Here is a 12,456-nt window from a genome sequence, read left to right on the forward strand (position 1 = left end):
GAGACACCCGCACCAATCAACCAAACCGCCCGTGGCCCAACATTTCAACTCCCCCTCCCACTCTGCCGAGGACATGGAGGTCCTGGGCCTCCTTCACCGCCGCTCCCTCACCACCAGATTGCTACAGCTGTCCCAGTCCAGTCAAACAACAACCTGACATTGATTCTGGGAGTCCGTCCCAAAAACTACATTGCCATCTCTAGGTATGTCCCATCCTACTGCCGGATAGACCCACCAGAGGTGCTGGCACTGAGGTGTGTGGTTGGGAAGGAGTTTCCCTGGGATGACTCAACATTGACTCCAGACCCCCATGAGGTCTCATGGCATCAAGTAAAAACATGAGCAAGAACATAAGAAATTAGAGCAGGAGTAGGACTTTCAGTCCATCTTATCTGTGCTGCAATTCAATAAGATTATGTCTGATCTGCCCTCGGCCTCAACTTCTTTCTCGTGCCAGCTCTTGCAGCACTCAACTGTTGAATAATTCAAAAATCAATCAACCTTATCGTTAAATATGTTGTGATCCAGCCTCTGCAACTCTAGGATAGACTATTCTCCCAGACAGAAATGCAGAGAAAAAATTCCTTCCCATCTCAATTTTAAATGAATTGCCCCTTATTCTGGCCTTCAAGCTGGCTGAGTCTTCACAGGCATAGCTGTCAGACTCTGTGGCAGATTCTGAAGGAAGCAACAAGATGGAAATACATCTACTTGACCTCATCCTGACTGATCTACCTGTCTCCGCTCTATTTGTCCATGAAATGATTATTAGGGGTGTTCATGCAATGTCATTATTAAAACAAAGTTCTGTCGTCATACTGAGGATACCCTCCCTTGTGCAGTGTGTCCCTATCGTCGTGCTAAAAGGAACAGATCTTGAATAGATCCAACAACCACAAATTGAGCATCCATGGTTCATCAGCAGCAGTAGTGCTGAATTGTACTATCTGTAACGTTGTGGCCTGACATTACCTCATTCTACCATTAACGTTCAGTTGGGAGATCAAATTTAGATGAATGCAGAGGGCATGGGTAAACATAAAGAAGTCAATCTGGTTGAGATTGAAACAGCCCTGTCTACTGCATGCTGCTTCTACTGTTTGGCATGCAACCAGTCATAAGTGATCCCTACACCTAATGATCATATTTAAGCTCTGCAGCATCTGGTTGTGAATGATGGTGAACAACTAGCAACAAATGTTTCTGTCTTCAATGATTGGCTTTCTTTAAAGATTGGATTTCTTTAAAACTGCAATTGGCTTGAATCGGTTTTGTTGGATTTATCCTATTTATCAAATCTGAATTATTTTAAGATGTGCTATTACTAACTTGATCCAGCATTTTCTTTATAACTCTAAAATAGAAATGCGTAGGAACAGGGTTTTTTACATTACTGTACTTGTAAATATTGCAAAGTGTTCTCAGATGATTTTTGAACCTGTGGTTTATGATAATACTTAACAAATATATTGACCATTCAGGATTGGAATGCTGTTTTACTTCGATACTTCAATCCTATTGGGGCACATGAATCAGGAAAAATAGGTGAAGATCCCCAGGGTATTCCCAACAATCTGATGCCATATATTTCACAGGTATGTAATAATTTTAAAAAGTTTAAAATGGGATGTGAGTACAGTGGAAGAGGGACAGCAATATTACCTTTAAAACAGCCTTCAAAAAGATAAGTTGTTAATGACTTCCTCTTATTTGAAGTATAAATGTTGTATAATTTTGTGTGGGATTCCTGAAATCCTGATAATACAACTTGTGTTTAGTTGATTTTTAATTTGGAGGAGTTGGTATCTCATACTTGTCTTCCCAGTGCTGTCTTGCTCCTCCACGTTCAGATGTTAGAATATGCGTCCCTGATTACATTCATCCCACTGTTGGTGGCCGTGCCTTCAGTTGTCTAGGTCTTTTGGCTCTGGATTCTCTTTCAGCCTGAGGAAGAGTCATACTTAACATTCTGTCTCCACAGATGATATCAAACCTACTGAGTATTTCCAGCACTTTTAGTTTCATTTCAGATTTCCAGCATCTACAGTCTTTGTTTTCATGAACATTTGCAACTATTTTCACTGAAATAAGAAATCTTGTGTTTTGTTCTCAAAATCACAAAAGATTTTGAGAGTTTATTGGATAACAAAGATGTTTCCATTAGTTGTTGAATTAGTAATGAGGGAACACAATGTTAGGACTTTAATACACTCCGTTCTTCTAGCGGCACGGTGGCACAGTGGTTAGCATTGCTGCCTCACAGCTCCAGAGACCTGGGTTCAATTCCCGCCTCAGGCGGCTGACTGTGTGGAGTTTCAAATTTCAATGAATAACTAAGTCCTCTATTTTCAATTTTCAAAAAAGTAGAAGTTTTATAAAAAAATGTTCTTTATTCCTTTAGATTAGATTAGATTAGATTAGATTACTTACAGTGTGGGACTTGTTGGGCCGAAGGGCCTGTTTCCACACTGTAAGTAATCTAATCTAATCTAAAAAAAACGCGATGGTTGTGTTCTTGTGCAACCCTGCATTATAGAAACATTGCACTTTAGAAACTGCATTTAGTGTTGGCGCTGTAATCTCGTTACAGCTAACATTCGTTTTAAAAGGTCGTGCTGTAGAAACAGCGTTCCCAATTCATCACTCGCGGTTCAGCAAATTCACATTGGATGAAAAGTGTGTTATAACGCAATGACCAATACCAGCAGAATTGAGGGAGAAGTTATAAATCCAGCCCCACCTCCTCTCAAATTTTTAAACTCTTTACTACAGCAACTGTTGAGACATATATTATGACTAACTTCCACAGAAAATTAGACCAGCATTTTAAGAAGTTTGTAAACAAGACCAAAGCAGAGAAATGAAATTTAAGTAGAATGCTCCAGTAGATGTCATACAGGCACAGAAGCAAGGGTTAGATGGCCATTTGTGCTGCAATTTCAATGAATAACTAAGTCCTCTATTTTCAATTTTCAAAAAAGTAGAAGTTTTATAAAAAAATGTTCTTTATTCCTTTAGATTAGATTAGATTAGATTAGATTACTTACAGTGTGGAAACAGGCCCTTCGGCCCAACAAGTCCACACCGACCCGCCGAAGTGCAACCCACCCATACCCCTACATTTACCCCTTTAACCTAACACTACGGGCAATTTAGCATGGCCAATTCACCTGACCTGCACATCTTTGGACTATGGGAGGAAACCGGAGCACCCGGAGGAAATCCACGCAGACACAGGGAGAACGTGCAAACTCCACAGCGTTCCCAATTCACCACTCGCGGTTCAGCAAATTCACATTGGATGAAAAGTGTGTTATAACGCAATGACCAATACCAGCAGAATTGAGGGAGAAGTTATAAATCCAGCCCCACCTCCTCTCAAATTTTTAAACTCTTTACTACAGCAACTGTTCCTATTCCTGTACTTCACATTTCCCAAGAATATTTCCTCTGCACACAATATTGCAACTGAACATGGGCATGGATAAGATAAATAGACAAATTCTTTTCCCTGGGGTCGGGGAGTCCAGAACTAGAGGGCATAGGTTTAGGGTGAGAGGGGAAAGATATAAAAGAGACGTAAGGAGCAACTTTTTCACGCGGAGGGTTGTATGTGTATGGAATGAGCTGCCAGAGGATGTGGTGGAGGCTGGTACAATTGCAACATTTAAGAGGCATTTGGATGGGTATATGAATGCAAAGGTTTTGGAGGGATATGAGCCGGGTGCTGGCAGGTGGGACTAGATTGGGTTGGGATATCTGGTCAGCATAGACAGGTTGGACCGAAGGGTCTATTTCCATGCTGTACACATCTCTATGACTCTGTCATAAGCTGTATAAATTGCTCAATGACAATTATGACTGGTATTGCATCCTTGACATTTTAAATGAGTCCTACTTTACAAAGAGACTGGATATTGCCACAGCTTTAATGATGTGTTGTGTCAGCACACACATCTGGTTGATTGTTAGTTATTTGGCAGTGATTCACAAAACAAATGAAACATTCCAGTCAAACAAGTTGTTAATGTGACAATTTGAATAATAGCGTTGGATGTGGCCACCTAGTAGCAGAACTTGGGTGACTGCTTTTGTGTAGCTCTAATGCTTTTTTTTCCCCCATGCTCAAAGAAGAGGACTGTCCTTCAAGCATATTGTGTCTGAGCCCTTTACTTTGGATGACGTGCACTATTATGACTCAGCAGTACTTAACACAATTCTAATGTAAGGAGTTCAATGAATGTGTTTACTAGCATGTCTGATTACTGAACTAAAAAAAGCAACTGAAAGCAGCCTGGCAATATATTCATTTGTTAATTTTCTCTACTTAGGCCCTGTACCTTTTCTGCTGGGGGTAGCATCTAAGTCTGTCTGTGCTAATTATCTGAGTGAACATTTACTTGGAACTGAGAGCTTTATATATTATATTACATTACGGACTGAAAACAGGCCCTTCGGCCCAACAAGTTCACACTGACCCGCCGAAGCGCAACCCACCCATATGCCTAAATTTACCCATTACCTAACACTACGGGCAATTTAACATGGTCAATTCACCTGACCTGCACATCTTTGGATTGTGGGAGGAAACCGGAGCACCCGGAGGAAACCCACGCAGACACGGGGAGAATGTGCAAACTCCACACAGTCGGTCGTCTGAGGCGGGAATTGAACCCAGGCCTCAGGCGCTGTGAGGCAGCAGTGCAAACCACTGTGCCACCGTGCCGCCCAGCTGAAAGTATCTGCAAACTTATTCTGTGCCATGAGATGTTATCCACTCTTACTCTGTGCCATTTGCATTTGCTGAACTGCAGCACATCTGATAAATGCATTACTGGATAAACCTATTACAGTGGAATCTCGATTATCAGAATACCAATTATTTGAAAATCTGATTATCCAAAGGAGATCTCGAGGTCCCGATAGAAACATTATATCAAAGACGTGTTTCTAACAGTGATTGTGTCTTTTGTTTACAGTGATTAAACAGACACCGTCTCCACAATGACTGACCTCCTCTTTCCCCCCCCTCCACACACACACACACACACACTCTCTCTTTCCCCCCCACTTTCCCAGGTGTTCTACAGAGGGGTGTACCATAACTCTTCTCCCCCTTCCCCAGATAATCTGACCAACATTGTCCTGTACAGGGCAGAGGTGGAACCTATCAAAAAGTTGCATTAAAAAGTGTGTGCGCATGTGCTATTTGGAGACTTATCCCACAAAGGCAGCAGCATCAGTCTTATTGTTGGTGTCCAGTCCAGCTGCCTTGGACAGTGGACGGGGGCAGTGCTGGATGGGGGCGGGATCTCTCGTGCTGTGCTGCTGCAGTCTTCTGAACAGGGAGCAGACTTTAAAAACTTCGAGCCCCAGAGGAAAGGCATTTAATCGATTAACTGAATAATCGATAATCTGAACGAAATAGTGCCTGCCCATCACGTTTGGATAATCGAGGTTCCCCTGTAAATGACACCTTTCTGCACATAGGTTTATCACCAGGCTGCAAACTGTCTCTCGTGTTCTGTTAACATGCAGTGAAATTGCAACGTCCTCTTCCAAAAATGTGTGGAAGCCTGGCATTGTCCAAACAATAGGATTCCTCTGTGAGCCCCTCAAGTTGAATCCAAGCAAATGCAAAACACAACGTTTGGCCCTGGTTTAGGTACAGGAGTTAATTTGGTGATGGCATTTATGGACATCAGTCTGTCTTTGGACTCCCAAATTTTGTCAGGATTTTAAGCCCTTAGTCTTCAACTCTCCTGATTTATTCACAAGGCAGTGAAGCTAATTGTACATAGTTGAGAGTTTGGTCTGACAGTATTGGGGCAGATCCACCAGTGGACCCAGACATTGCATGCCTGGGGTCAAACATCATCTGAGTTCCTCTGAAGCTTTAGTTGAGGGACTCTGTTTCCATGCATCACCACAAGGAAGTAAAGCTGAGGGTTTGTTGGTGGAAAGGCTGTGCCCCCCACTAACAGGGCACAAGTCTCACGCTTGACTCTCTTTCTCACATTGTTATTAATTAATGATAGAGGCTGAAAATGAAAAACAAAACTGTGGACACACTCTCTTACTAATTCTCTCCACACACACCAGACGCATCACATTGATTGCTGGACTATGTGCGTTAATGGGTCAGTTGTAATCTGCCCATGTAGGAAAACCTTTCAGTGGTCAAATATTTGACTTTCTTCTCAGGTTGCTATTGGGCGTCGGCTGTACCTGAATATTTTTGGCAATGACTATGCAACATGCGATGGCACAGGTAAGATGTGAACATATAGAACATAGAACAGTACGGTACAGCACAGTACAGGATCTTCGGCCCATGATGTTGTGCCAAGCATTTACCTTAATCTAAGATCAACCTCGCCTACACACCCCTCTATATACTGCTGTCCATGTGCTTGTCAAGCAGTCGCTTAAATGTCCCTAATGTCTTTGACTGTACCACTGCTGGCAGCGCACTCCATGCACCCACACTCTCTGCATAAAGAACCTACCTCAGACACCATTCCCATACCTTCCTCCAATCACCTTAAAATTATGACCCCTCGTGACAGCCATTTCTGCCCTGGGGAAAAGTATCTGGCTATCTACTCTATCTATGCCTCTCATTATCTTGTACACCTCTATTAAATCACCTGTCTTCCTCCTTCTCTCCAGTGTGAAAAGCCTGAGCTCACTCAACCTCTTTTCATAAGACAAGCCCTCCAATCCAGGCAGCATCCTGGTAAATCTCCTCTGCACCCTCTGTAAAGCATCAGCATCCTTCCTATAATGAGGTGACCAGAACTGGACACAATGTTCCAAGTGTCATCTAAACAGGGTTTTACAGAGCTGCAGCAAAACCTCATGGTTCTTAAACTTCATCCCCCTGTTAATGAAAGCCAAAACACCATACACCTTCTCAACAACCCTATCAACTTGAGTGGCAACTTTGAGGGATCTGCGTATATGGACCCCAAGATCCTGCTGTTCCTGCACACTGCCAAGAATCAGGTCTTTAACCCTGTATTCTGCATTTAAATTCGACCTTCCAAAATGAATCACTTCACATTTATCTAGGTTGAACTCCATCTGTCACTTCTCAGCCCAGCTTTGCATCCTGTCAATGTCATGTTGTGGCCTACAAGAGCCCTTGACACTATCTACACCACCGACTTTTGTGTCATCGCCAAACTTACTAACCTACCCTTTCACTTCTTCATCCAAGTCATTTATAAAAACTACAAAGAACAAAGGCCCAAGAACAGATCCCTTTGTGACACCACTGGTCACCGAACTCCAAGCAGAATACTTCTCATTCACTACCACGTGCTGTCTTTCAATTCTGTGTATGGACAGCCAAATTTCCTTGTATCCCATACCTCCTAACTTTCTGAACAAGCCTACAATGGGGAACCTTACCAAATGCCTTACTGAAATCCATATACACCACATACACTGCCTGACCTGGGTCAACTTGTCATGTCCTCAAAGAACTCGATGAGGCTTGTGAAGCATAACCTGTCCCCCTCAAAGCCATGTTGACTATCTTTAATTAACCAATATTTTTCCAAATAGCCATAAATTCTATCTCTCAGAATCCTTTCCAGTACCTTGCTTACCACAGACATAAGTCTGACTGGTCTGTAATTTGGAGGGGTTTCCCTATTAACTTTCTTGGAGGGAGGCAAATGTTTCTCTGTTCAATCAGCCAGTACTACTCTTGTGAAGAGTGAGGATGCAAAGATCATTGCCAGAGATGCAGCAATCTCATTCCTTGCTTCCCGTAGTAACCTTGGATATATGGTCTGGCCCTGAGGACTTATCTGTCTTGATGCTTCCCAGAATTTCCAGCACATCCATTTTCTTACTATCAATCTGTTTAAGCCTGTTAACCTGGTCCAATGTTCTCTCAATCAACAAGCTCCCTCTCTCTAGTAACTAAAGCAAAAAACTCATTTAGGGCCTCCCCTACCTCTTCAGACTACTGGCACATGTTCCCCCCACTATCCCTGATTGGCCCTGCCCTCTCTCTGATCATTCTCTTATTCCTCATGTATGTGTAGAATGCTTTTGGGTTATCCCTAATCCTTCCTGTCAAGGTTTTATAGTGCCCCCACCCCCTTCTAGCTCTCCTAAGTCCATTTTTGAGTTCTTTCCTAGCTACCCTGTAATCCTCTAAAGCTGTGCCAGATCCTTGCTTCCTCAACCTTAAGTAAGCTTCCTTCTTCCTTTTGACAAGAAGCTCCTCTACTCTTGTCATCTAAGGCTCCTTCACCTTACCATTCCTTGCCTGTCTCAGTGAGACAGTTATCCAACATTTGCACAAGTGCTCCTTAAACAGCCTTCACATTGCTGTTGTGCCTTTCCTGTAGAACAATTGTTCCCAGTTTATACTCCATAGCTCCTGCCTAATAGCAATATAATTTCCTGTCCTCCAATTAACTATCTTCCCATACCATCTGCTCCTATCCCTCTCCATGGCTATGGTAAAGGTGAGGCAGTTGTGATTACTGTCACCAAAATGCTGTCCTACGAGAGATCTGACATCTGATCTGGCTTGTTGCCACGCATCAAATCCAATATGGCCTGGCCTATCTACATATTGAGTCAGGAATCCCTCCTGGACACAACTGACAAAATTAGCTCCATCCAGACCATCTGAACTAAGGAGGTTCCAGTCAATATTGGGGAAGTTGAAGTCACCCATAACAACAACTCTGTTACCTTTGCACTTTTCCAAGATCTGCTGTCCAATCTACTCTTCCATTTCTCTGCTGCAATTGGGGTGTCTATAGAAAACACCTAAAGTAACTGCTCTTTCCCTGTTACTGACTACCACCCATATTGACTTAGTCAACAAACCCTCCTCAACAACCTTCTTTTCTGCAGCTGTAATGCACCCTGTAATCTAACAATGCTACTCCCTGTCCTCTTTTAACCCCCTCCCTGTTCTTTTAAAAAGATCTAAACCCTGGAACACACAGCAACCATTCCTGCCCCTGTGAAAATCATGTCTCTTTTATGGCCAAAACATCGTAGTTGTTGTGGCCATAATGTGGTTCATGATTTAGTTATACACCAAACAGCATTGTGTTACACAAATTCTACAACAGAGATTCATACTGTCCACAAGGAAGTTACCATGAAGTATTAATGACAATGCTGATTAGCACATAATTTTTTTTCAAGTTGGCTTCACATATATTTCCACTCTGGCTGATTTCAGTTCTATCTTCCCTATTTTGTACAAAATCTTTATTTATAATTAGACATGTTCAATACACAAATGCAGATCCATTTAATTTTGAAGGCTCACAAAAAGCTTTGGATAACTGAAAAACTGAATTCAGTATGCTGATGTGTTGATTCAGTGAGATGAAAGCTTTCGGGAGAAGGGAAATTTTATGTTCCAAGTGTATTCCTTGTATTCTACATCTCCAGTCAGTTTACTGGAAATCAGTTCTGAAGCAGTTATGTTGAGTTTCATTGCCCAAATCATCATCATGCCTCCATAAGAACTCTATCATTAATTTGCTTTGATCCACTCCTGTGCAAATACCTGCTTGCTCACACTTCCTGCATTTATATTCGTAGTTTCCAGGGTATGCTTATGTCCAAAGGAGCAGCAGACCCAATGGGCTCAGAATAAGGCACCATGACAGAAGAAAATTGGCAACTTGCTATATCATTAGTTGAAATGTTGTATTTACATTTGTTTTATGCTAAATTTGTGTAGGCAATTGAGTTCTGCAGACAATTTCTGGAAAATGTGGTCGAATTCGGGATCTGTAAGAACTTATGAACCAAACCAAACTCCCTGAAAATATATTAGGCAAATTGCCTTAACCCTCACTTTTTCTTATTTTAACGATAAGTGTAAGATGCTGTGTTCTGGATGTAGTTCGATTGATCAAATACCAGGCTTGAAACCAAACACTTTTATTCATACACTATAATCAAAATATGGGCAAAATAATAAAAATAAAAGAATTGTCTTAACTACAATTCTATCAATGCTGAACAAAATAATAATTAACTATTAATTAACCGTTCCAAAACAGGAGCATCCCATTAATGCACTCTTGGCAAAGGCAAGTTCAGTAAAATAGATTGTCTCTCATGTAATTCTAGCAGCAGAGAACCCCCCAAGTGCTACTGAAAGCTAAAACTGGGGGAAAAAAAAATCAAGGTTCTGAGGGAGCATGACCCCACCCTGTAATGCTACTTCTGTTGTTCCAACTTTAAAAAAGAATCACCACAAACCTCACAAGCTATTAACTTTATTTACTGGAGCAGACTAAACAGTACCTCTGCCTCAACGTTTCATCATTTTAAAAAAAACCCAGAACAAAAACACCCCTTAAAGCCATAGTATTGTCACATTTTATCCAGTAGATCAATCTGCAAGCTGGATGAGATGCATATTGAGGAAATCAAGTTTGGGGATATAAAGGACCCTCGCAGTAATTTTAAAATCCTCTCTGGCCACAGGTGACGTGTCAGAAGGCTGCTAACATTGTCCCATTATTAAAGAAAAGGGAGGAAGAGATAGACCAGGAAACTACAGGCCAGTAAGTCTAACCACTGGGAAAGTTTATTAGAAAGAATTCTGAGGACCAGACTATATATGCACTTGGAGAGATATGGAATAATCAGACCCAATTGACACTAGATTGCTAGGTTTGTTCAATATATGACACTGATCTTTTGCTATAAATTGTGTCCTATGATCCTGCCCCACTAGTTACCTGATGAAGGAGCAGTGCTCTGAAAGCTAGTACTTCCAAATAAACCCATTGGACTATAACCTGGTGTTGAGATTTTTAACTTTGTCCACCCCAATCTAATACCGGCACCTCCACATTACGGAGGGAATTCCAGCATTTTGACCCAGAAATTCCCTCCCCTAGTGTTGATGATAATGCATATGATGTAGTCTACATAGGTCTATACAATAATGTCCATAATGGCAGACTAGTCAAGAAAGTAAGAACCGATGGGATCCAAGGAAAAGTAGCACATTAGCAGAGAGACCGGAAGCAGATGATGATTGTAAAGAGATATTGCTGTGTTCAAAGTTTGTGAGAAGATTTGTAGCTCGGGTGCTCATTGCTGTGGTTCTGTTCGCCGAGCTGGAAGTTTTTGTTGCAAATGTTTCGTCCCCGGTCTAGGTGACATCCTCAGTGCTTGGGAGCCTCCTGTGAAGCGCTTCTGTGGTGTTTCCTCCGGCATTTATAGTGGCCTGTCCCTGCCGCTTCCGGTTGTCAGTTTCAGCTGTCCGCTGTAGTGGCCGGTATATTGGGTCCAGGTCGATGTATTTGTTGATGGAGTTTGTGGATGAGTGCCATGCTTCTAGGAATTCCCTGGCTGTTCTCTGTCTGGCTTGCCCTATGATAGTAGTGTTGTCCCAGTCGAATTCATGTTGCTGCCTGTGTGGCTACTAAGGATCCTTACCAAGACAAGCAACATGAATTCGACTGGGACAACACTACCATTATAGGGCAAGCCAAACAAAGAACAGCCAGGGAATTCCTAGAAGCATGGCACTCATCCACAAACTCCATCAACAAATACATCGACCTGGACCCAATATACCGGCCACTACAGCGGACAGCTGAAACTGACAACCGGAAGCGGCAGGGACAGGCCACTATAAATGCCGGAGGAAACACCACAGAAGCGCTTCACAGGAGGCTCCCAAGCACTGAGGATGTCACCTAGACCGGGGACGAAACATTTGCAACAAAAACTTTCAGCTCGGCGAACAGAACCACAGCATATTGCTGTGATTGAAAGTCTCCTTTCAATGGGGGCTTCCACAGGGCTCAATGCTGGAGCACTTGTTGCTTAAGGTATAATGATTTTGACTTCAATGTAGAGGGTATGTTCAAAAAGTTCATGGATGACATGAAAATTGGTAGAGTGGTAAATAGTAAGAAAGAAAAGATGGCAGAAAACTGCAGAAGGATATCAATAAACTGGTTGGGTGGACAAAGCAGAGGCAAATTAAATTCAACCCAGAAAGCTGAGACAGTGCACTTTGGAATGGCAGAAGACTAAATTATGAATAATAGGGCTCTCTTCACTTTTAGAAATAGAGAAAACTACATTTTTGAGTGAAGAAATGTTTAAGCCATTCAAGTAGTGTGAAGCTACATGGATGATATCAGCGCCTGGTTACAAGCAGAGATGCTGACAAAGGGGTGGTTGTAGAGCAGTGGAGTTCACTTTCGAAAGCTCTTGAAGGCACCATGAATAACGTTTAGCTTAAGCCAGAATATCTGCAGTCTTAAGATGCTAATGAGCACTATTCCACAGGTGCAAATTTTGAGCATTTTGATGAGCATAAATGTGATGCTGGAAACTAACTTGTTCGTAGAGTAATGTTGTATAAAGCAGAAGAACAAGTGATTTTGGTTGTAAATGTAACAATTACAAATAAGATCTTGTCTTGCTGTT

At 42.1% G+C, this 12,456-nt stretch overlaps 1 protein-coding gene across 4 annotated transcripts in view; it reads left to right on the top strand.

The window, feature by feature from the left end:
- gale (UDP-galactose-4-epimerase) overlaps positions 1 to 12,456 on the top strand; it is a 32,819-nt gene that overhangs the window by 19,406 nt on the left and 957 nt on the right. For all 4 annotated transcript variants that reach the window (XM_043717747.1, XM_043717746.1, XM_043717748.1 and 1 more), the window contains exons 7-8: positions 1,482 to 1,595; positions 6,205 to 6,271. In XM_043717747.1, the coding sequence (XP_043573682.1) occupies positions 1,482 to 1,595; positions 6,205 to 6,271 (181 nt within the window). The remainder of the gene's footprint in view (positions 1 to 1,481; positions 1,596 to 6,204; positions 6,272 to 12,456) is intronic.

The sequence above is a fragment of the Chiloscyllium plagiosum genome, chromosome 27, assembly GCF_004010195.1.
Source record: "Chiloscyllium plagiosum isolate BGI_BamShark_2017 chromosome 27, ASM401019v2, whole genome shotgun sequence".
Taxonomy (NCBI): Eukaryota; Metazoa; Chordata; class Chondrichthyes; order Orectolobiformes; family Hemiscylliidae; genus Chiloscyllium; species Chiloscyllium plagiosum.